Genomic DNA, 23,799 nt, shown 5'->3' with positions numbered 1-23,799 from the left:
GAAGTCTGAGGTTTTGAATAGCGGTGGAAAAGGAGAAAATAAAACATGCAACCTGCTGTTGACCTCTTATTTTGTCACTCAACCCAAACTTTAAGAACCTGTATGCATGGTAAGCAGAGCTCCCTTTTTTTAACCTTTATTTAACCAGGCAAGTCAGTTAGAACAAATTCTTATTTTCAATGACGGCCTAGGAACAGTGGGTTAACTGCCTGTTCAGGGGCAGAACGACAGGTTTGTACCTGCAACCTTTCGGTTACTCGTCCAACGCTCTAACCACTAGGCCACCCTGCCGCCCCTTAAACCTTATCCAATCAGTATACAGAGAAAAACTTTCTTTATCCAATCAGTATACAGAGAGAAACTTTTCTTATCCATTCAGTATACAGAGAAAAACTTTCCTTATTCATGTAGTGCTGAGTGTGTATTTAGAATCGGCTCAGACGCCAGTATTTTAACAAAGCGTTGTGGTCGCTTACTCTACAATACCACTGAGCTGCTCCACAGTTTCATTAAAATAGTTTCATCATAAGCCCTGAGGTATGCCTTCCTTCCTCCATATTAATGGCATACACTACTCCTAGCGACCTAAGCCCCCATTCTCATTTCACTGGAATGTTTTCTCCCCTCCTCTGAAATATGCCCCCTGCTGAACACTTAGATACTCAGACATGGCCAAAACCCGTCCAGTTTGGGTTCATGTCCGATGATGACTGACTGGCTGTTGCCATCTACTTTCCCCATAGCATTACAAGGTAAACAGTATGCTACATGCAGTCACCGAATACAGCACACTGAACACCATGCAGAGTGACTGACTGACCAACTGGCTGGCTGGTTCACACCATGCTAAATGACTGGCTGACTATCTGTCATACAACACTCCACTCTGAACTCATTGCACCATGGTATTTACCCAGCAGGACCTGGTGATTGACTGACTGGTTTACACCATGCTGACTGACTGGCTGGTTCACACCATGCAGAATGATGACACTGACTGGCTGCCTGGTTCACACCATGCTGACTGGGTCACACCATGCAGACTGATGACTGACTGACTGGCTGGCTGGTTCACACCATACTGACTACTGACTGACTGATTCACATGCTGGCTGACAACCATGCTGGCTGACTGACTGGCTGGTTCACATCATACTGACTGACTGGTTGGTTCACTCCATGCAGACTGACTGACTGACTGGCTGGCTTACACCAAGCTGACTGGCTGGCTGGTTCACACGATGCAGACTGATGACTGACTGGCTGATTCATAACATGCAGACTGATGATTGACTGGCTGGTTCACACCATGCAGAGTAACTGACTGGCTGGTTCACACCATTCTGGCTGGCTAGTTCACACCATGCAGAGTAACTGACTGGCTGGATCACACCATGTAGAGGAACTGACCGGCTGGCTGGTTCACACCATGCTAAATGACTGGCTGACTGTATCAGTCATACAACACTCCACTCTGAACACCATGCAGACTGACTGACTGACCAACTGGCTGGCTGGTTCACACCATGCTAAATGACTGGCTGACTATCTGTCATACAACACTCCACTCTGAACTCATTGCACCATGGTATTTACCCAGCAGGACCTGGTGTAAAGGGGAGGTACTCCAGTCCGCTATAAAATCTCCTCATTAGGTAAACCTCCCCAGTCCCCATTCTGGATCTACAAACACACAACCTGCCAATCAGAGAGGTTTCTCAGTGGTCAGCTGAGCAGAGAGAAAAAAAACTGTCGGGGGCGGTTCTCTTCTGCACTGTTGAACCAATCCAGTAAATATGAAGGTCATGTACCCTGGGTCTGATGCTAAAGGCCATGTACCCCGGGTCTGATGCTAAAGGCCATGTACCCCGGGTCTGATGCTAAAGGCCATGTACCCCGGGTCTGATGCTAAAGGACATGTACCCCGGGTCTGATGCTAAAGGACATATACCCCGGGTCTGATGCTAAAGGACATGTACCCCGGGTCTGATGCTAAAGGACATGTACCCCGGGTCTGATGCTAAAGGCTATGTACTCCGGGTCTGATGCTAAAGGCTATGTACCCTGGGTCTGATGCTAAAGGCCATGTACCCTGGGTCTGATGCTAAAGGCCATGTACCCTGGGTCTGATGCTAAAGGCTATGTACCCTGGGTCTGATGCTAAAGGCTATGTACCCTGGGTCTGATGCTAAAGGATATGTACCCCGGGTCTGATGCTAAAGGCTATGTACCCTGGGTCTGATGCTAAAGGCTATGTGGTCTGGCTCCTGCAGGGTTAATGGACTGTACCTGGGAAGAGATGGATCTGAAAGTCTACATTCTGTAAATCATAGCATAGAGAACAAGGCAGTAGTGAAAGAGTGAGCGAGAGAGAGATGTCTGGGTTATCGTAGATTAGAGAGGTCCCTGTCTTGGGGTCAGTGAGGTATTTTACCTCCTGCAGTAGGTCAGCTTGTTCTATAGCCTTTAGTACATTCTTCTTAGACGTGTCCTGAGCCTCTCCTCCCAGCAAGAACTCATCCAGGATGAAGTAGGCCTTCTCAAAGTTAAATATGATGTCCAGCTCACACACCTAGAGCACACACACACACACACACACACAGTGGTGGAAAAAGTACCCATTTGTCAAAGATACCTTAATAAAAAATGACAGCATGGTGAAGCAAGGTAATGTTTCCCACATTTTCAGACAACTAAACAACTACTGATTTAGAACTACGTAAAGTTACCACAAGTCGCAAAGAAAACAGGAGCTGCCTCCACTTTTCCACGGGGGACCGGTACGAACGTGTGCACTCAGTCTGCAAGTGGCTCTGGGCAAGAGCATCCACTAAATAACTAAAATGTCAAATGTATAAATGTGTGTAGAAGAAAAATGTTGACTAACATAACCCTAGATACACCAATGTTGACAAAACGGTCTGTGACTGTCATACAGTCCTCGCTAGCCTAATTTCCTTTCATGGGACACGTTAGCTAGTTGACATTAGCCTTCTACATCTAAGTACATATTGAACTTCCATCCTCTCAGGCCAGGGGCACAACAATGTATGCATTAATGGTTGGATCAGAATCACTTTTGTAATCATTAGAGAGTAGGGAATAGAGAGTAGGGAGTAGCGAATAGAGAGTAGGGAAAAGAGAGTAGGGAATAGAGAGTAGGTAGTAGGGAATATGGAATAGAGAGTAGGGAATAGGGAATAGAGCGTAGGGAGTAGGGAATAGAGCGTAGGGAGTAGGGAATAGAGAGTAGGGAGTAGGGAATAGAGAGTAGGGAGTAGGGAATAGGGAATATGGAATAGGGAATAGAGAGTAGGGAATAGGGAATTGAGCGTAGGGAGTAGGGAAGAGAGAGTAGGGAATAGAAAGTAGAGAGTAGGGAATAGAGAGTAGGGAATAGGGAATAGAGAGTAGGGAATAGGGAATAGAGCGTAGGGAGTAGGGAATAGAGAGTAGGGAATAGAAAGTAGAGAGTAGGGAATAGGGAGTAGGGAATAGAGCGTAGGGAGTAGGGAATAGAGAGTAGGGAATAGGGAGTAGGGAATATAAAGTAGGGAGTAGGGAATAGAGAGTAGGGAGTAGGGAATAGAGAGTAGGGAATAGGGAGTAGAGAGTAGGGAGTAGGGAATATAAAGTAGGGAGTAGGGAATAGAGAGTAGGGAGTAGGGAATAGGGAGTAGGGAATAGAGAGTAGGGAGTAGGGAATAGAGAGTAGGTAATAGAGAGAGGGAGTAGGGAATATGGAATAGGGAATAGAGAGTAGGGAATAGAGCGTAGGGAGTAGAGAGTAGGGAGTAGGGAATATGGAATAGGGAATAGAGAGTAGGGAATAGGGAATAGAGAGAAGGGAATAGGGAATAGAGCGTAGGGAGTAGGGAATAGAGAGTAGGGAATAGAAAGTAGAGAGTAGGGAATAGAGAGTAGGGAATAGAGCGTAGGGAGTAGGGAATAGAGAGTAGGGAATAGGGAGTAGAGAGTAGGGAGTAGGGAATATAAAGTAGGGAGTAGGGAATAGAGAGTAGGGAGTAGGGAATAGAGAGTAGGGAGTAGGGAATAGGGAGTAGAGAGTAGGGAGTAGGGAATATAAAGTAGGGAGTAGGGAATAGAGAGTAGGGAGTAGGGAATAGGGAGTAGGGAATAGAGAGTAGGGAGTAGGGAATAGAGAGTAGGTAATAGAGAGAGGGAGTAGGGAATATGGAATAGGGAATAGAGAGTAGGGAATAGAGCGTAGGGAGTAGAGAGTAGGGAGTAGGGAATATGGAATAGGGAATAGAGAGTAGGGAATAGGGAATAGAGAGAAGGGAATAGGGAATAGAGCGTAGGGAGTAGGGAATAGAGAGTAGGGAATAGAAAGTAGAGAGTAGGGAATAGGGAATAGAGAGTAGGGAATAGGGAATAGAGAGTAGGGAATAGAGAGAAGGGAATAGGGAATAGAGCGTAGGGAGTAGGGAATAGAGAGTAGGGAATAGAAAGTAGAGAGTAGGGAATAGAGAGTAGGGAATAGGGAATAGAGCGTAGGGAGTAGGGAATAGAGAGTAGGGAATAGAAAGTAGAGAGTAGGGAATAGAGAGTAGGGAATAGAGAGTAGGGAGTAGGGAATAGAGAGTAGGGAATAGAGAGTAGGGAGTAGGGAATAGAGAGTAGGTAATAGAGAGAGGGAGTAGGGAATATGGAATAGGGAATAGAGAGTAGGGAATAGAGCGTAGGGAGTAGAGAGTAGGGAGTAGGGAATATGGAATAGGGAATAGAGAGTAGGGAATAGGGAATAGAGAGAAGGGAATAGGGAATAGAGCGTAGGGAGTAGGGAATAGAGAGTAGGGAATAGAAAGTAGAGAGTAGGGAATAGAGAGTAGGGAATAGAGCGTAGGGAGTAGGGAATAGAGAGTAGGGAATAGGGAGTAGAGAGTAGGGAGTAGGGAATATAAAGTAGGGAGTAGGGAATAGAGAGTAGGGAGTAGGGAATAGAGAGTAGGGAGTAGGGAATAGGGAGTAGAGAGTAGGGAGTAGGGAATATAAAGTAGGGAGTAGGGAATAGAGAGTAGGGAGTAGGGAATAGGGAGTAGGGAATAGAGAGTAGGGAGTAGGGAATAGAGAGTAGGTAATAGAGAGAGGGAGTAGGGAATATGGAATAGGGAATAGAGAGTAGGGAATAGAGCGTAGGGAGTAGAGAGTAGGGAGTAGGGAATATGGAATAGGGAATAGAGAGTAGGGAATAGGGAATAGAGAGAAGGGAATAGGGAATAGAGCGTAGGGAGTAGGGAATAGAGAGTAGGGAATAGAAAGTAGAGAGTAGGGAATAGGGAATAGGGAATAGAGAGTAGGGAATAGGGAATAGAGAGTAGGGAATAGAGAGAAGGGAATAGGGAATAGAGCGTAGGGAGTAGGGAATAGAGAGTAGGGAATAGAAAGTAGAGAGTAGGGAATAGAGAGTAGGGAATAGGGAATAGAGCGTAGGGAGTAGGGAATAGAGAGTAGGGAATAGAAAGTAGAGAGTAGGGAATAGAGAGTAGGGAATAGAGAGTAGGGAGTAGGGAATAGAGAGTAGGGAATAGAGAGTAGGTAATAGAGAGTAGGGAGTAGGGAATATGGAATAGGGAATAGAGAATAGAGCGTAGGGAGTAGGGAATAGAGCGTAGGGAATAGAGAGTAGGGAATAGGGAATAGAGAGTAGGGCGTAGTAAATAGGTAGTAGGGAATAGGGAATAGAGAGTAGGGAATAGAGAGTAGGGAGTAGGGAGTAGGGAATAGAGCGTAGGGAGTAGGGAATAGAGAGTAGGGAATAGAAAGTAGAGAGTAGGGAATAGAGAGTAGGGAATAGAGAGTAGGGAGTAGGGAATAGAGAGTAGGTAATAGAGAGTAGGGAGTAGGGAATATGGAATAGGGAATAGAGAATAGAGCGTAGGGAGTAGGGAATAGAGAGTAGGGAATAAAAAGTAGAGAGTAGGGAATAGAGAGTAGGGAGTAGGGAATAGAGAGTAGGGAATAGGGAATAGAGAGTAGGGAATAGAGAGTAGGGAGTAGGGAATATGGAATAGGGAATAGAGAGTAGGGAATAAAGCGTAGGGAATAGAGAGTAGGGAGTAGGGAATAGAGAGTAGGGAGTAGGGAATAGAGCGTAGGGAGTAGGGAATAGAGAGTAGGGAATAGGGAAAAGAGCGTAGGGAGTAGGGAATAGAGAGAAGGGAATAGAGAGTAGGGAATAGAGAGTAGGGAATAGGGAATAGAGAGTAGGGAATAGAGAGTAGGGAATAGAGAGTAGGGAATAGAGAGTAGAGAGTAGGGAGTAGGGAATAGAGCGTAGGGAGTAGGGAGTAGAGAGTAGGGAGTAGGGAATATAAAGTAGGGAATAGGGAATAGAGAGTAGGGAATAGAGAGTAGAGAGTAGGAAGTAGGGAATAGAGAGTAGGGAATAGAGAGTAGGTGATAGGGAGTAGGGAATATTGAATAGGGAATAGAGAGTAGGGAATAGGGAGTAAGGAATACAGAGTAGGGAGTAGGGAATAGAGAGTAGGGAATAGAAAGTAGGGAGTAGGGAATAGAGAGTAGGGAATAAAGAGTAGGGAATAAAGAGTAGGGAATAGAGAGTAGGGAATATGGAATAGAGAGTAGGTAATAGAGAGTAGGGAATAGGGAATAGAGAGTAGGGAATAGAGAGTAGGGAGTTGGGAATAGAGTGTAGGGAATAGGGAGTAGGGAATAGGGAATAGGGAATAGGGAGTAGGGAATAGGGAATAGAGAGTAGGGAATAGGGAATAGAGAGTAGGGAATAGGGAATAGAGAGTAGGGAATAGAGAGTAGAGAATAGGGAGTAGGAAATAGAGAGTAGGGAATAGAGAGTAGGGAATAGGGAATAGGGAGTAGGGAATAGAGAGTAGGGCGTAGTAAATAGAGAGTAGGGAGTAGGGAATAGAGAGTAGGGAATAGAGAGTAGGGAGTAGGGAATATGGAATAGGGAATAGAGAGTAGGGAATAGGGAGTAAGGAATACAGAGTAGGGAGTAGGGAATAGAGAGTAGGGAATAGAAAGTAGGGAGTAGGGAATAGAGAGTAGGGAATAGAGAGTAGGGAATAAAAAGTAGGGAATAAAGAGTAGGGAATAAAGAGTAGGTAATAGAGAGTAGGGAATATGGAATAGAGAGTAGGTAATAGAGAGTAGGTAATAGAGAGTAGGGAATAGGGAATAGAGAGTAGGGAATAGAGAGTAGGGAGTTGGGAATAGAGTGTAGGGAATAGGGAATAGAGAGTAGGGAATAGAGAGTAGGGAATAGAGTAGGGAGTAGGGAATAGAGAGTAGGGAATAGGGAGTAGGGAATAGAGACTAGGGAGTAGGGAGTAGGGCGTAGTAAATAGGGAGTAGGGAATAGGGAATAGAGAGTAGGGAATCGAGAGTAGGGAGTAGGGAATATGGAATAGAGCGTAGGGAGTAGGGAATAGAGAGTTGGGAATAGAGAGTAGGGAATAGAGAGTAGGGAATAGAGAGTAGGGAGTAGGGAATAGAGAGTAGGGAATAGAGAGTAGGGAGTAGTGAATAGAGAGTAGGGAATAGGGAGTAGGGCGTAGTAAATAGGGAGTAGGGAGTAGGGAATAGAGAGTAGGGAGTAGGGAATAGAGAGTAGGGAATAGAGAGTAGGGAGTAGTGAATAGAGAGTAGGGAATAGGGAGTAGGGCGTAGTAAATAGGGAGTAGGGAATAGGGAATAGAGAGTAGGAAATAGGGAGTAGGGAATACAGAGTAGGGAGTAGGGAATGGAGAGTAGGGAGTAGGGAATATGGAATAGGGAATAGAGAGTAGGGAATAGAGAGTAGGAAGTAGGGAATAGAGAGTAGGGAATAGAGAGTAGGAAGTAGGGAATAGAGAGTAGGGAATAGGGAATAGAGAGTAGGGAATAGAGAGTAGGGAGTAGGGAATAGAGAGTAGGGAATAGGGAGTAGGGCGTAGTAATAGGGAGTATGGAATAGGGAATAGAGAGTAGGGAATGGAGAGTAGGAAGTAGGGAATAGAGAGTAGGGAATAGAGAGTAGGAAGTAGGGAACAGAGAGTAGGGAATAGAGAGTAGGGAATAGAGAGTAGGGAATAGAGAGTAGGGAATAGAGAGTAGGGAGTTGGGAATAGAGAGTAGGGAATAGAGAGTAGGGAATAGAGAGTAGGGAGTAGGGAATAGAGAGTAGGGAATAGGTAGTAGGGAGTAGGGCGTAGTAAATAGGGAGTAGGCTAATAGGGAATAGAGAGTAGGGAGTAGGGAATATGGAATAGGGAATAGAGAGTAGGGAATAGCGAGTAGGGAATAGAGCGTAGGGAGTAGGGAATAGAGAGTAGGGAATAGGGAGTAGAGAGTAGGGAGTAGGGAATATAAAGTAGGGAGTAGGGAATAGAGAGTAGAGAGTAGGGAATAGAGAGTAGAGAGTAGGGAATAGAGAGTAGGGAATAGAGAGTAGAGAGTAGGGAATAGAGAGTAGGGAATAGAGAGTAGGGAATAGAGAGTAGGGAATAGGGAAGTAGGGAGTAGGGAATAGAGAGTAGGGCGTAGTAAATAGGGAGTAGGGAATAGAGAGTAGGGAGTAGGGAATAGAGAGTAGGGAATAGAGAGTAGGGAATAGAGAGTAGGGAATAGAGAGTAGAGAATAGAGAGTAGGGAATAGAGAGTAGGGAATAGAGAGTAGGGAATAGGGAGTAGGGCGTAGTAAATAGGGAGTAGGGAATAGGGAATAGAGAGTAGGGAATAGAGAGTAGGTAGTAGAGAGTAGGGAATAGGGAATAGGGAATAGAGAGTAGGAAGTAGGGAATAGAGAGTAGGGAATAGAGAGTAGGGAATAGGGAGTAGGGAATAGGGAATAGAGAGTAGGGAATAGAGAGTAGGGAGTAGGGAATATGGAATAGGGAATAGAGCGTAGGGAATAGAGCGTAGGGAGTAGGGAATAGAGAGTAGGGAATAGGGAGTAGAGAGTAGGGAGTAGGGAATATAAAGTAGGGAGTAGGGAATAGAGAGTAGGGAATAGAGAGTAGAGAGTAGGGAATAGGGAGTAGAGAGTAGGGAGTAGGGAATATAAAGTAGGGAGTAGGGAATAGAGAGTAGGGAATAGAGAGTAGAGAGTAGGGAATAGAGAGTAGGGAATAGAGAGTAGGAAGTAGGGAATAGAGAGTAGGGAATAGAGAGTAGGGCGTAGTAAATAGGGAGTAGGGAATGGAGAGTAGGGAGTAGGGAATAGAGAGTAGGGAATAGAGAGTAGGGAATAAAGAGTAGGGAATAGAGAGTAGGGAGTAGGGAATATGGAATAGAGAGTAGGTAATAGAGAGTAGGGAATAGGGAATAGAGAGTAGGGAGTTGGGAATAGAGAGTAGGGAATAGAGAGTAGGGAATAGAGAGTAGGGAATAGAGAGTAGGGAATAGAGAGTAGGGAATAGAGAGTAGAGAGTAGGGAATATGGAATAGGGAATAGAGAGTAGGGAATAGAAAGTAGGGAGTAGGGAATAGAGAGTAGGGAATAGAGAGTAGGGAATATGGAATAGAGAGTAGGTAATAGAGAGTAGGTAATAGAGAGTAGGGAATAGGGAATAGAGAGTAGGGAATAGAGAGTAGGGAGTTGGGAATAGAGAGTAGGGAATAGGGAATAGGGAGTAGGGAATAGGGAGTAGGGAATAGAGAGTAGGGAATAGAGAGTAGGGAATAGAGAGTAGGGAATAGAGAGTAGGGAGTAGGGAATAGAGACTAGGGAATAGAGAGTAGGGAATAGAGAGTAGGGAGTAGGGAATAGAGAGTAGGGAATAGGGAGTAGGGCGTAGTAAATAGGGAGTAGGGAATAGGGAATAGAGAGTAGGGAATAGAGTAGGTAATAGAGAGTAGGGAGTATGGAATAGGGAATAGAGAGTAGGGAATGGAGAGTAGGAAGTAGGGAATAGAGAGTAGGGAATAGAGAGTAGGAAGTAGGGAACAGAGAGTAGGGAATAGAGAGTAGGGAATAGAGAGTAGGGAATAGAGAGTAGGGAGTTGGGAATAGAGAGTAGGGAATAGAGAGTAGGGAGTAGGGAATAGAGAGTAGGGAATAGGTAGTAGGGAGTAGGGCGTAGTAAATAGGGAGTAGGCTAATAGGGAATAGAGAGTAGGGAGTAGGGAATATGGAATAGGGAATAGAGAGTAGGGAATAGGGAGTAGGGAATAGAGCGTAGGGAGTAGGGAATAGAGAGTAGGGAATAGGGAGTAGAGAGTAGGGAGTAGGGAATATAAAGTAGGGAGTAGGGAATAGAGAGTAGAGAGTAGGGAATAGAGAGTAGAGAGTAGGGAATAGAGAGTAGGGAATAGAGAGTAGAGAGTAGGGAATAGAGAGTAGGGAATAGAGAGTAGGGAATAGGGAGTAGGGAGTAGGGAATAGAGAGTAGGGCGTAGTAAATAGGGAGTAGGGAATAGAGAGTAGGGAGTAGGGAATAGAGAGTAGGGAATAGAGAGTAGGGAATAGAGAGTAGGGAATAGAGAGTAGGGAATAGAGAGTAGGGAATAGAGAGTAGGGAATAGGGAGTAGGGCGTAGTAAATAGGGAGTAGGGAATAGGGAATAGAGAGTAGGGAATAGAGAGTAGGTAGTAGAGAGTAGGGAATAGGGAATAGGGAATAGAGAGTAGGAAGTAGGGAATAGAGAGTAGGGAATAGAGAGTAGGGAATAGGGAGTAGGGAATAGGGAATAGAGAGTAGGGAATAGAGAGTAGGGAGTAGGGAATATGGAATAGGGAATAGAGCGTAGGGAATAGAGCGTAGGGAGTAGGGAATAGAGAGTAGGGAATAGGGAGTAGAGAGTAGGGAGTAGGGAATATAAAGTAGGGAGTAGGGAATAGAGAGTAGGGAATAGAGAGTAGAGAGTAGGGAATAGGGAGTAGAGAGTAGGGAGTAGGGAATATAAAGTAGGGAGTAGGGAATAGAGAGTAGGGAATAGAGAGTAGAGAGTAGGGAATAGAGAGTAGGGAATAGAGAGTAGGAAGTAGGGAATAGAGAGTAGGGAATAGAGAGTAGGGCGTAGTAAATAGGGAGTAGGGAATGGAGAGTAGGGAGTAGGGAATAGAGAGTAGGGAATAGAGAGTAGGGAATAAAGAGTAGGGAATAGAGAGTAGGGAGTAGGGAATATGGAATAGAGAGTAGGTAATAGAGAGTAGGGAATAGGGAATAGAGAGTAGGGAGTTGGGAATAGAGAGTAGGGAATAGAGAGTAGGGAATAGAGAGTAGGGAATAGAGAGTAGGGAATAGAGAGTAGGGAATAGAGAGTAGAGAGTAGGGAATATGGAATAGGGAATAGAGAGTAGGGAATAGAAAGTAGGGAGTAGGGAATAGAGAGTAGGGAATAGAGAGTAGGGAATAGAGAGTAGGGAATAGAGAGTAGGGAATATGGAATAGAGAGTAGGTAATAGAGAGTAGGTAATAGAGAGTAGGGAATAGGGAATAGAGAGTAGGGAATAGAGAGTAGGGAGTTGGGAATAGAGAGTAGGGAATAGAGAGTAGGGAATAGAGAGTAGGGAATAGAGAGTAGGGAATAGAGAGTAGGGAGTAGGGAATAGAGACTAGGGAATAGAGAGTAGGGAATAGAGAGTAGGGAGTAGGGAATATGTAATAGGGAATAGAGAGTAGAGAGTAGGGAATAGAGAGTACGAAGTAGGGAATAGAGAGTAGGGAATAGAGAGTAGGGAATAGGGAATAGAGAGTAGGGCGTAGTAAATAGGGAGTAGGGAATGGAGAGTAGGGAGTAGGGAATAGAGAGTAGGGAATAGAGAGTAGGGAATAGAGAGTAGGGAATAAAGAGTAGGGAATAGAGAGTAGGGAGTAGGGAATATGGAATAGAGAGTAGGTAATAGAGAGTAGGGAATAGGGAATAGAGAGTAGGGAGTTGGGAATAGAGAGTAGGGAATAGAGAGTAGGGAATAGAGAGTAGGGAATAGAGAGTAGGGAATAGAGAGTAGGGAGTAGGGAATATGGAATAGGGAATAGAGAGTAGGGAATAGAAAGTAGGGAGTAGGGAATAGAGAGTAGGGAATAGAGAGTAGGGAATAGAGAGTAGGGAATAGAGAGTAGGGAATATGGAATAGAGAGTAGGTAATAGAGAGTAGGTAATAGAGAGTAGGGAATAGGGAATAGAGAGTAGGGAATAGAGAGTAGGGAGTTGGGAATAGAGAGTAGGGAATAGGGAATAGGGAGTAGGGAATAGGGAGTAGGGAATAGAGAGTAGGGAATAGAGAGTAGGGAATAGAGAGTAGGGAATAGAGAGTAGGGAGTAGGGAATAGAGACTAGGGAATAGAGAGTAGGGAGTAGGGAATAGAGAGTAGGGAATAGGTAGTAGGGAGTAGGGCGTAGTAAATAGGGAGTAGGCTAATAGGGAATAGAGAGTAGGGAGTAGGGAATATGGAATAGGGAATAGAGAGTAGGGAATAGGGAGTAGGGAATAGAGCGTAGGGAGTAGGGAATAGAGAGTAGGGAATAGGGAGTAGAGAGTAGGGAGTAGGGAATATAAAGTAGGGAGTAGGGAATAGAGAGTAGAGAGTAGGGAATAGAGAGTAGAGAGTAGGGAATAGAGAGTAGGGAATAGAGAGTAGAGAGTAGGGAATAGAGAGTAGGAATAGAGAGTAGGGAATAGAGAGTAGGGAGTAGGGAATAGAGAGTAGGGCGTAGTAAATAGGGAGTAGGGAATAGAGAGTAGGGAGTAGGGAATAGAGAGTAGGGAATAGAGAGTAGGGAATAGAGAGTAGGGAATAGAGAGTAGAGAATAGAGAGTAGGGAATAGAGAGTATGGAATAGAGAGTAGGGAATAGGGAGTAGGGCGTAGTAAATAGGGAGTAGGGAATAGGGAATAGAGAGTAGGGAATAGAGAGTAGGTAGTAGAGAGTAGGGAATAGGGAATAGGGAATAGAGAGTAGGAAGTAGGGAATAGAGAGTAGGGAATAGAGAGTAGGGAATAGGGAGTAGGGAATAGGGAATAGAGAGTAGGGAATAGAGAGTAGGGAGTAGGGAATATGGAATAGGGAATAGAGCGTAGGGAATAGAGCGTAGGGAGTAGGGAATAGAGAGTAGGGAATAGGGAGTAGAGAGTAGGGAGTAGGGAATATAAAGTAGGGAGTAGGGAATAGAGAGTAGGGAATAGAGAGTAGAGAGTAGGGAATAGGGAGTAGAGAGTAGGGAGTAGGGAATATAAAGTAGGGAGTAGGGAATAGAGAGTAGGGAATAGAGAGTAGAGAGTAGGGAATAGAGAGTAGGGAATAGAGAGTAGGAAGTAGGGAATAGAGAGTAGGGAATAGAGAGTAGGGCGTAGTAAATAGGGAGTAGGGAATGGAGAGTAGGGAGTAGGGAATAGAGAGTAGGGAATAGAGAGTAGGGAATAGAGAGTAGGGAATAAAGAGTAGGGAATAGAGAGTAGGGAGTAGGGAATATGGAATAGAGAGTAGGTAATAGAGAGTAGGGAATAGGGAATAGAGAGTAGGGAGTTGAGAGTAGGGAATAGAGAGTAGGGAATAGAGAGTAGGGAATAGAGAGTAGGGAATAGAGAGTAGGGAATAGAGAGTAGAGAGTAGGGAATATGGAATAGGGAATAGAGAGTAGGGAATAGAAAGTAGGGAGTAGGGAATAGAGAGTAGGGAATAGAGAGTAGGGAATAGAGAGTAGGGAATAGAGAGTAGGGAATATGGAATAGAGAGTAGGTAATAGAGAGTAGGTAATAGAGAGTAGGGAATAGGGAATAGAGAGTAGGGAATAGAGAGTAGGGAGTTGGGAATAGAGAGTAGGGAATAGGGAATAGGGAGTAGGGAATAGGGAGTAGGGAATAGAGAGTAGGGAATAGAGAGTAGGGAATAGAGAGTAGGGAATAGAGAGTAGGGAGTAGGGAATAGAGACTAGGGAATAGAGAGTAGGGAATAGAGAGTAGGGAGTAGGGAATATGTAATAGGGAATAGAGAGTAGAGAGTAGGGAATAGAGAGTACGAAGTAGGGAATAGAGAGTAGGGAATAGAGAGTAGGGAATAGGGAATAGAGAGTAGGGCGTAGTAAATAGGGAGTAGGGAATGGAGAGTAGGGAGTAGGGAATAGAGAGTAGGGAATAGAGAGTAGGGAATAGAGAGTAGGGAATAAAGAGTAGGGAATAGAGAGTAGGGAGTAGGGAATATGGAATAGAGAGTAGGTAATAGAGAGTAGGGAATAGGGAATAGAGAGTAGGGAGTTGGGAATAGAGAGTAGGGAATAGAGAGTAGGGAATAGAGAGTAGGGAATAGAGAGTAGGGAATAGAGAGTAGGGAGTAGGGAATATGGAATAGGGAATAGAGAGTAGGGAATAGAAAGTAGGGAGTAGGGAATAGAGAGTAGGGAATAGAGAGTAGGGAATAGAGAGTAGGGAATAGAGAGTAGGGAATATGGAATAGAGAGTAGGTAATAGAGAGTAGGTAATAGAGAGTAGGGAATAGGGAATAGAGAGTAGGGAATAGAGAGTAGGGAGTTGGGAATAGAGAGTAGGGAATAGGGAATAGGGAGTAGGGAATAGGGAGTAGGGAATAGAGAGTAGGGAATAGAGAGTAGGGAATAGAGAGTAGGGAATAGAGAGTAGGGAGTAGGGAATAGAGACTAGGGAATAGAGAGTAGGGAATAGAGAGTAGGGAGTAGGGAATATGTAATAGGGAATAGAGAGTAGAGAGTAGGGAATAGAGAGTACGAAGTAGGGAATAGAGAGTAGGGAATAGAGAGTAGGGAATAGGGAATAGAGAGTAGGGAGTAGGGAATATGGAATAGGGAATAGAGAGTATGGAATAGAGCGTAGGGAGTAGGGAATAGATAGTAGGGAATAGGGAGTAGAGAGTAGGGAATAGAGAGTAGGGAATAGAGTAGGGAATAGAGAGCAGGGAGTAGGGAATAGAGAGTAGGAAGTAGGGAATAGAGAGTAGGGCGTAGTAAATAGGGAGTAGGGAATGGAGAGTAGGGAGTAGGGAATAGAGAGTAGGGAATAGAGAGTAGGGAATAAAGAGTAGAGAATAGAGAGTAGGGAGTAGGGAATATGGAATAGAGAGTAGGTAATAGAGAGTAGGGAATAGGGAATAGAGAGTAGGGAATAGAGAGTAGGGAGTTGGGAATAGAGAGTAGGGAGTAGGGAATAGGGAGTAGGGAATAGAGAGTAGGGAATAGAGAGTAGGGAATAGAGAGTAGGGAGTAGGGAATAGAGAGTAGGAAATAGGGAGTAGGGAATACAGAGTAGGGAGTAGGGAATAGAGAGTAGGGAGTAGGGAATATGGAATATGGAATAGAGAGTAGGGAATAGAGAGTAGGAAGTAGGGAATAGAGAGTAGTAGGGAATAGAGAGTAGGGAATAGAGAGTAGGGAGTAGGGAATAGAGAGTAGGGAATAGGGAGTAGGGCGTAGTAAATAGGGAGTAGGGAATAGGGAATAGAGAGTAGGGAATAGAGAGTAGGTAATAGAGAGTAGGGAGTAGGGAATATGGAATAGGGAATAGAGAGTAGGGAATAGAGAGTAGGAAGTAGGGAACAGAGAGTAGGGAATAGAGAGTAGGGAATAGAGAGTAGGGAATAGAGAGTAGGGAATAGAGAGTAGGGAATAGAGAGTAGGGAGTTGGGAATAGAGAGTAGGGAATAGGGAGTAGGGAGTAGGGAATAGAGAGTAGGGAGTAGGGAATAGGTAGTAGGGAGTAGGGCATAGTAAATAGGGAGTAGGCTAATAGGGAATAGAGAGTAGGGAGTAGGGAATATGGAATAGGGAATAGAGAGTAGGGAATAGGGAGTAGGGAATAGAGCGTAGGGAGTAGGGAATAGAGAGTAGGGAATAGGGAGTAGAGAGTAGGGAGTAGGGAATATAAAGTAGGGAGTAGGGAATAGAGAGTAGGGAATAGAGAGTAGGGTATAGGGAGTAGGGAGTAGGGAATAGAGAGTAGGGCGTAGTAAATAGGGAGTAGGGAATAGAGAGTAGGGAGTAGGGAATAGAGAGTAGGGAATAGAGAGTAGGGAATAGAGAGTAGGTAATAGAGAGTAGGGAATAGGGAATAGAGAGTAGGGAATAGAGAGTTGGGAGTTGGGAATAGAGAGTAGGGAATAGAGACTAGGGAATAGAGAGTAGGGAATAGAGAGTAGAGAATAGAGAGTAGGGAATAGAGAGTAGGGAATAGAGAGTAGGGAATAGGGAGTAGGGCGTAGTAAATAGGGAGTAGGGAATAGGGAATAGAGAGTAGGGAATAGAGAGTAGGTAATAGAGAGTAGGGAGTAGAGAGTAGGGAATAGGGAATAGAGAGTAGGAAGTAGGGAATAGAGAGTAGGGAATAGAGAGTAGGGAATAGGGAGTAGGGAATAGGGAATAGAGAGTAGGGAATAGAGAGTAGGGAGTAGGGAATATGGAATAGGGAATAGAGCGTAGGGAATAGAGCGTAGGGAGTAGGGAATAGAGAGTAGGGAATAGGGAGTAGAGAGTAGGGAGTAGGGAATATAAAGTAGGGAGTAGGGAATCGAGAGTAGGGAATAGAGAGTAGAGAGTAGGGAATAGAGAGTAGGGAATAGAGAGTAGGAAGTAGGGAATAGAGAGTAGGAAGTAGGGAATAGAGAGTAGGGAATAGAGAGTAGGGAATAGAGAGTAGGGCGTAGTAAATAGGGAGTAGGGAATGGAGAGTAGGGAGTAGGGAATAGAGAGTAGGGAATAAAGAGTAGGGAATAGAGAGTAGGGAGTAGGGAATATGGAATAGAGAGTAGGTAATAGAGAGTAGGGAATAGGGAATAGAGAGTAGGGAGTTGGGAATAGAGAGTAGGGAGTAGGGAATAGGGAGTAGGGAATAGAGAGTAGGGAATAGAGAGTAGGGAATAGAGAGTAGGGAATAGAGAGTAGGGAGTAGGGAATATGGAATAGGGAATAGAGAGTAGGAAATAGGGAGTAGGGAATAGAGAGTAGGGAATAGAAAGTAGGGAGTAGGGAATAGAGAGTAGGGAATAGGGAATAGAGAGTAGGGAATAGAGAGTAGGGAGTTGGGAATAGAGAGTAGGGAATAGGGAATAGAGAGTAGGGAATAGAGAGTAGGGAATAGAGAGTAGGGAATAGAGAGTAGGGAATAGAGAGTAGGGAGTAGGGAATAGGGAGTAGTAAATAGGGAGTAGGGAATAGAGAGTAGGGAGTAGGGAATATGGAATAGAGAGTAGGGAATAGAGAGTAGGGAATAGGGAGTAGGGAATAGAGCGTAGGGAGTAGGGAATAGAGAGTAGGGAATAGGGAGTAGAGAGTAGGGAGTAGGGAATATAAAGTAGGGAGTAGGGAATAGAGAGTAGAGAGTAGGGAATAGAGAGTAGGGAGTAGGGAATAGAGAGTAGGAAGTAGGGAATAGAGAGTAGGGAATAGGGAGTAGGGTATAGGGAGTAGGGTATAGAGAGTAGGGCGTAGTAAATAGGGAGTAGGGAATAGAGAGTAGGGAGTAGGGAATAGAGAGTAGGGAATAGAGAATAGGGAATAGAGAGTAGGGAATATGGAATAGAGAGTAGGTAATAGAGAGTAGGTAATAGAGAGTAGGGAATAGGGAATAGAGAGTAGGGAGTTGGGAATAGAGAGTAGGGAATAGAGACTAGGGAATAGAGACTAGGGAATATTAAGTAGGGAATAGAGAGTAGGGCGTAGTAAATAGGGAGTAGGGAATAGGGAATAGAGAGTAGGGAATAGAGAGTAGGTAATAGAGAGTAGGGAGTAGGGAATATGGAATAGGGAATAGAGAGTAGAGAATAGAGAGTAGGAAATAGGGAATAGAGAGTAGGGAATAGGGAGTAGGGCGTAGTAAATAGGGAGTAGGGAATAGGGAATAGAGAGTAGGGAATAGAGAGTAGGGAATAGAGAGTAGGTAATAGAGAGTAGGGAGTAGGGAATATGGAATAGGGAATAGAGAGTAGAGAGTAGGGAATAGAGAGTAGGGAATAGGGAGAGTAGAGAGTAGGGAGTAGGGAATAGAGAGTAGGGAATAGAAAGTAGGGCATAGGGAGTAGGGTATAGGGAGTAGGGAGTAGGGAATAGAGAGTAGGGCGTAGTAAATAGGGAGTAGGGAATAGAGAGTAGGGAGTAGGGAATAGAGAGTAGGGAGTAGGGAATAGAGAGTAGGGAATAAAGAGTAGGGAGTAGGAAATAGAGAGTAGGTAATAGAGAGTAGGGAATATGGAATAGAGAGTAGGGAATAGAGAGTAGGGAGTTGGGAATAGAGAGTAGGGAGTAGGGAATAGAGAGTAGGGAATAGAGAGTAGGGAGTAGGGAATAGAGAGTAGGGAATAGAGAGTAGGGAGTAGGGAATAGGGATTAGTAAATAGGGAGTAGGGAATAGGGAATAGAGAGTAGGGAATAGAGAGTAGGGAGTAGGGAATATGGAATAGAGAGTAGGGCATAGAGAGTAGGGAATAGGGAGTAGGGAATAGAGCGTAGGGAGTAGGGAATAGAGAGTAGGGAATAGGGAGTAGAGAGTAGGGAGTAGGGAATATAAAGTAGGGAGTAGGGAATAGAGAGTAAAGAGTAGGGAATAGAGAGTAGGGAGTAGGGAATAGAGAGTAGGAAGTAGGGAATAGAGAGTAGGGAATAGGGAGTAGGGTATAGGGAGTAGGGAATAGAGAGTAGGGCGTAGTAAATAGGGAGTAGGGAATAGAGAGTAGGGAGTAGGGAATAGAGAGTAGGGAATAGAGAATAGGGAATAGAGTAGGGAGTAGGTAATATGGAATAGAGAGTAGGTAATAGGGAATAGAGAGTAGGGCATAGAGAGTAGGGAATAGGGAGTAGGGAATAGAGCGTAGGGAGTAGGGAATAGAGAGTAGGGAATAGGGAGTAGAGAGTAGGGAGTAGGGAATATAAAGTAGGAAATAGGGAATAGAGAGTAGGGAGTTGGGAATAGAGAGTAGGGAATAGAGACTAGGGAATAGAGAGTAGGGAATAGAAAGTAGGGAATAGAGAGTAGGGAATAGAGAGTAGGGCGTAGTAAATAGGGAGTAGGGAATAGGGAATAGAGAGTAGGGAATAGAGAGTAGGTAATAGAGAGTAGGGAGTAGGGAATATGGAATAGGGAATAGAGAGTAGAGAATAGAGAGTAGGAAGTAGGTAATAGAGAGTAGGGAATAGGGAGTAGGGCGTAGTAAATAGGGAGTAGGGAATAGGGAATAGAGAGTAGGGAATAGAGAGTAGGGAATAGAGAGTAGGTAATAGAGAGTAGGGAGTAGGGAATATGGAATAGGGAATAGAGAGTAGAGAGTAGGGAATAGAGAGTAGGGAATAGGGAGTAGAGAGTAGGGAGTAGGGAATAGAGAGTAGGGAATAGAAAGTAGGGCATAGGGAGTAGGGTTTAGGGAGTAGGGAGTAGGGAATAGAGAGTAGGGCGTAGTAAATAGGGAGTAGGGAATAGAGAGTAGGGAGTAGGGAATAGAGAGTAGGGAGTAGGGAATAGAGAGTAGGGAATAAAGAGTAGGGAGTAGGGAATAGAGAGTAGGTAATAGAGAGTAGGGAGTTGGGAATAGAGAGTAGGGAGTAGGGAATAGAGAGTAGGGAATAGAGAGTAGGGAGTAGAGAGTAGGGAATAGAGAGTAGGGAGTAGGGAATAGGGATTAGTAAATAGGGAATAGGGAATAGAGAGTAGGGAATAGAGAGTAGGGAGTAGGGAATATGGAATAGAGAGTAGGGCATAGAGAGTAGGGAATAGGGAGTGGGGAATAGAGCGTAGGGAGTAGGGAATAGGGAGTAGAGAGTAGGGAGTAGGGAATATAAAGTAGGGAGTAGGGAATAGAGAGTAAAGAGTAGGGAATAGAGAGTAGGGAGTAGGGAATAGAGAGTAGGAAGTAGGGAATAGAGAGTAGGGAATAGGGAGTAGGGTATAGGGAGTAGGGAATAGAGAGTAGGGCGTAGTAAATAGGGAGTAGGGAATAGAGAGTAGGGAGTAGGGAATAGAGAGTAGGGAATAGAGAATAGGGAATAGAGTAGGGAGTAGGGAATATGGAATAGAGAGTAGGTAATAGGGAATAGAGAGTAGGGCATAGAGAGTAGGGAATAGGGAGTAGGGAATAGAGCGTAGGGAGTAGGGAATAGAGAGTAGGGAATAGGGAGTAGAGAGTAGGGAGTAGGGAATATAAAGTAGGGAATAGGGAATAGAGAGTAGGGAGTTGGGAATAGAGAGTAGGGAATAGAGACTAGGGAATAGAGAGTAGGGAATAGAAAGTAGGGAATAGAGAGTAGGGAATAGAGAGTAGGGCGTAGTAAATAGGGAGTAGGGAATAGGGAATAGAGAGTAGGGAATAGAGAGTAGGTAATAGAGAGTAGGGAGTAGGGAATATGGAATAGGGAATAGAGAGTAGAGAATAGAGAGTAGGAAGTAGGTAATAGAGAGTAGGGAATAGGGAGTAGGGCGTAGTAAATAGGGAGTAGGGAATAGGGAATAGAGAGTAGGGAATAGAGAGTAGGGAATAGAGAGTAGGTAATAGAGAGTAGGGAGTAGGGAATATGGAATAGGGAATAGAGAGTAGAGAGTAGGGAATAGAGAGTAGGGAATAGGGAGTAGGGAGTTGGGAATAGAGAGTAGGGAATAGAGACTAGGGAATAGAGAGTAGGGAATAGAAAGTAGGGAATAGAGAGTAGGGAATAGAGAGTAGGGCGTAGTAAATAGGGAGTAGGGAATAGGGAATAGAGAGTAGGGAATAGAGAGTAGGTAATAGAGAGTAGGGAGTAGGGAATATGGAATAGGGAATAGAGAGTAGAGAATAGAGAGTAGGAAGTAGGTAATAGAGAGTAGGGAATAGGGAGTAGGGCGTAGTAAATAGGGAGTAGGGAATAGGGAATAGAGAGTAGGGAATAGAGAGTAGGGAATAGAGAGTAGGTAATAGAGAGTAGGGAGTAGGGAATATGGAATAGGGAATAGAGAGTAGAGAGTAGGGAATAGAGAGTAGGGAATAGGGAGTAGAGAGTAGGGAGTAGGGAATATAAAGTAGGGAGTAGGGAATAGAGAGTAGAGAGTAGGGAATAGAGAGTAGGCAGTAGGGAATAGAGAGTAGGGCATAGGGAGTAGGGTATAGGGAGTAGGGAGTAGGGAATAGAGAGTAGGGCGTAGTAAATAGGGAGTAGGGAATAGAGAGTAGGGAGTAGGGAATAGAGAGTAGGTAATATAGAGTAGGTAATAGAGAGTAGGGAATAGGGAATAGAGAGTTGGGAATAGAGAGTAGGGAATAGAGAGTAGGGAATAGAGAGTAGGGAGTAGGGAATAGAGAGTAGGGAATAGGGAGTAGGGAGTAGAGCGTAGTAAATAGGGAATAGAGAGTAGGGAATAGAGAGTAGGGAATAGAGAGTAGGTAATAGAGAGTAGGGAGTAGGGAATATGGAATAGGGAATAGAGAGTAGGGAATAGAGAGTAGGAAGTAGGGAATAGAGAGTAGGGAATAGAGAGTAGGAAGTAGGGAATAGAGAGTAGGGAATAGAGAGTAGGGAGTAGAGAGTAGGGAATAGAGAGTAGGGAATAGGGAATAGGGAGTAGTAAATAGGGAGTAGGGAATAGAGAGTAGGGAATAGAGAGTAGAGAATAGGAAATAGGGAGTAGGGAGTAGGAAATAGGGAGTAGGAAATAGGGAGTAGAGAATAAAGAGTAGAGAATAGATGGATACGTACACTGCCAAAGTACTTATCCAGTAGTTCCACATATCTGTGGATGATCTCTAGTGTGATCAGCTCGTTGTCCTGGTTCTCTATGGCACAGCAGAAATACAGGCTGGCATACCTGAAACCCCCCACACACACACACCTTTTAATAACACTCACAGCTTGGTGTCCTGGTCCTCGATGGCACAGCAGAAACAGAATAACAACATGGGAGCATGAGGAACAGGACAGAGCTGAGTCTGTCGAGATGGAGGAGGTGAGAGAGGGATGGAGTTGGTATGGCACTGTTGGCAAAGCTCTCTGTCACTCTCTCCACTCCTCCCACTCTCCTCTGCCTCTCACTTACCCTCTCCTCCACTCCTCTGCTCTGCTCTGCCACTCCCCTCACCTCCAGCTCTACTCCCCTGTCCTCCTCCCCTCTCCCCTCTGCCTCTCCTCATCCCCTCTGCCTCCTCCTCTACCTCTCCACTCCCCTGTTCTCCTCTCTCTTCTCCTCCCCCTTCTCTCTCCTCCCCTCCACTCTCTCTTCTTTGCCTCTCCCTTCCTCTCCTCCCTCCTCTGCCTCTCATCTGCTTCTCCCCTGCCTCTCCCTTCCTCTCCTCCCTCCTCTGCCTCTCATCTGCCTCTCCCCTGCCTCTCCTCCCTCTCATCTGCCTCTCCTCATCTGCCTCTCCCCCTCCTCTCTCTCCTCTGCCTCTCCTCCCTCTGCCTTCATCTGACTCTCCTTTCATCTGACTCTCCTTTCATCTCCCTTCATCTGCCTCTCCTCTGCTTCTCCCCTCCCTTCATCTGCCCTCTCCCCCTCCCCTGCCTCTATTTCTCCCCTTTTTCTCCCCCCCTCTGCCTCTTCTCCCCTCTGCCTATCCTCTCCTCTCTCATCAGCATTCAGAGACTTGTCCCGAAGCCACTCCTGCGTTGTTTTGAATGTGTGTAGAATAATAACGAAGACATCAAAACTATGAAATAACACATAGGGAATCATAACCAAAAAATATATTTTATTTTTGATTCTTCAAATACCCTCATTTTGATGACAGCTTTGCACACTCTTAACCAGCTTCACCTGGAATGTTTTTCCAACAGTCTTGAAGGAGTTCCCACATATGCTGAGCACTTGTTGGATGCTTTTCCTTCACTCTGTGGTCCGACTCATCCCAAACCATCTCAATTTGGTTGAGGTCGGGTGATTGTTGAGGCCAGGTCATCTGATGCAGCACTCCATCACGCTCCTTCTTGGTAAAATAGGGTGTGTTGGGTCATTGTCCTGTTGAAAAACAAATGGTAGTCCCACTAAGCACAAACCCGATGGGATGGTGTATCACTGCAGAATGCTGTAGTAGCCATGCTGGTTAAGTGTGCCTTGATTTCTAAATAAATCACAGGTAGTGTCACCAGCAAAGCACCCCTACATCATAACACCTCCTCCTCCATGCTTTACGGTGAAGAATACACACGCAGAGATCATCCGTTCACCCACACCGCGTCTCACAATGACACGGCAGTTGAAACCAAAAAAATCAAATTTGGACTCCAGACCAGAGGACAAATTTCCACCGATCTAATTAATGTCCATTGCTCACGTTTCTTCATGCAGGTGAGTCTCCTCTTCTTATTGGTGTCCTTTAGTAGTGGTTTCTCTGCAGCAATTCGACCATGAAGGCCTGATTCACTCAGTCTCCTCAGAACAGTTGATGTTGAGATGTATGTTACTTGAACTCTGTGAAGCATTTATTTGGGCTGCAATTTCTGATGCTGTTAACTCTAATGAACTTATCCTCTGCAGCAGAGGTCACTCTGGGTCTTCCTTTCCTGTGGCAGTCCTCATGAGAGCTAGTTTCATCATAGCACTTGATGGTTTTTGCGAATGCACTTGAAGAAACTTTCAAAGTTCTTGAAACTTTCCGTATTGACTGACCTTCATGTCTTAAAGTAATGATGGACTGTCATTTCTCTTTGCTTATTTGACCTGTTCTTGCCATAATATGGACTTAGTCTTTTACCAAATAGGGCTATCTTCTGTATACCCCCCCCGCCCCCTTACCTTATCACAACACAACACAACACAACTGATTGGCTCAAATGCATTAAGAAGGAAAGAAATTCCACAAATTAGCTTTTAGAAGGCACACATGTTAATTGAAATGCATTCCAGGTGACAACCTTATGAATCTGGTTGAGACAATGCCAAGATTGGGCAAAGCTGTCATCA

At 44.7% G+C, this 23,799-nt stretch overlaps 1 protein-coding gene across 1 annotated transcript in view; it reads right to left on the bottom strand.

Annotated features, from left to right (window-relative positions):
• Nucleotides 1–399: 399 nt before the first annotated feature.
• LOC109880613 (AP-1 complex subunit sigma-2-like) overlaps nucleotides 400–23,799 on the bottom strand; it is a 43,411-nt gene continuing 20,011 nt past the window's right edge. Inside the window, exons 3-4 of the mRNA XM_031817030.1 lie at nucleotides 21,600–21,708; nucleotides 400–2,572 (exon numbers count right to left, since the gene is read on the bottom strand). Coding sequence (XP_031672890.1) covers nucleotides 2,276–2,572; nucleotides 21,600–21,708 — 406 coding nt within the window. The 3' untranslated portion in view covers nucleotides 400–2,275. The remainder of the gene's footprint in view (nucleotides 2,573–21,599; nucleotides 21,709–23,799) is intronic.

The sequence above is a fragment of the Oncorhynchus kisutch genome, unplaced genomic scaffold (genome assembly GCF_002021735.2).
Source record: "Oncorhynchus kisutch isolate 150728-3 unplaced genomic scaffold, Okis_V2 scaffold916, whole genome shotgun sequence".
NCBI lineage: Eukaryota > Metazoa > Chordata > Actinopteri > Salmoniformes > Salmonidae > Oncorhynchus > Oncorhynchus kisutch.
Note: the sequence above shows the minus strand (reverse complement) of the source record. Positions and strands in the feature narration are given on the sequence as shown.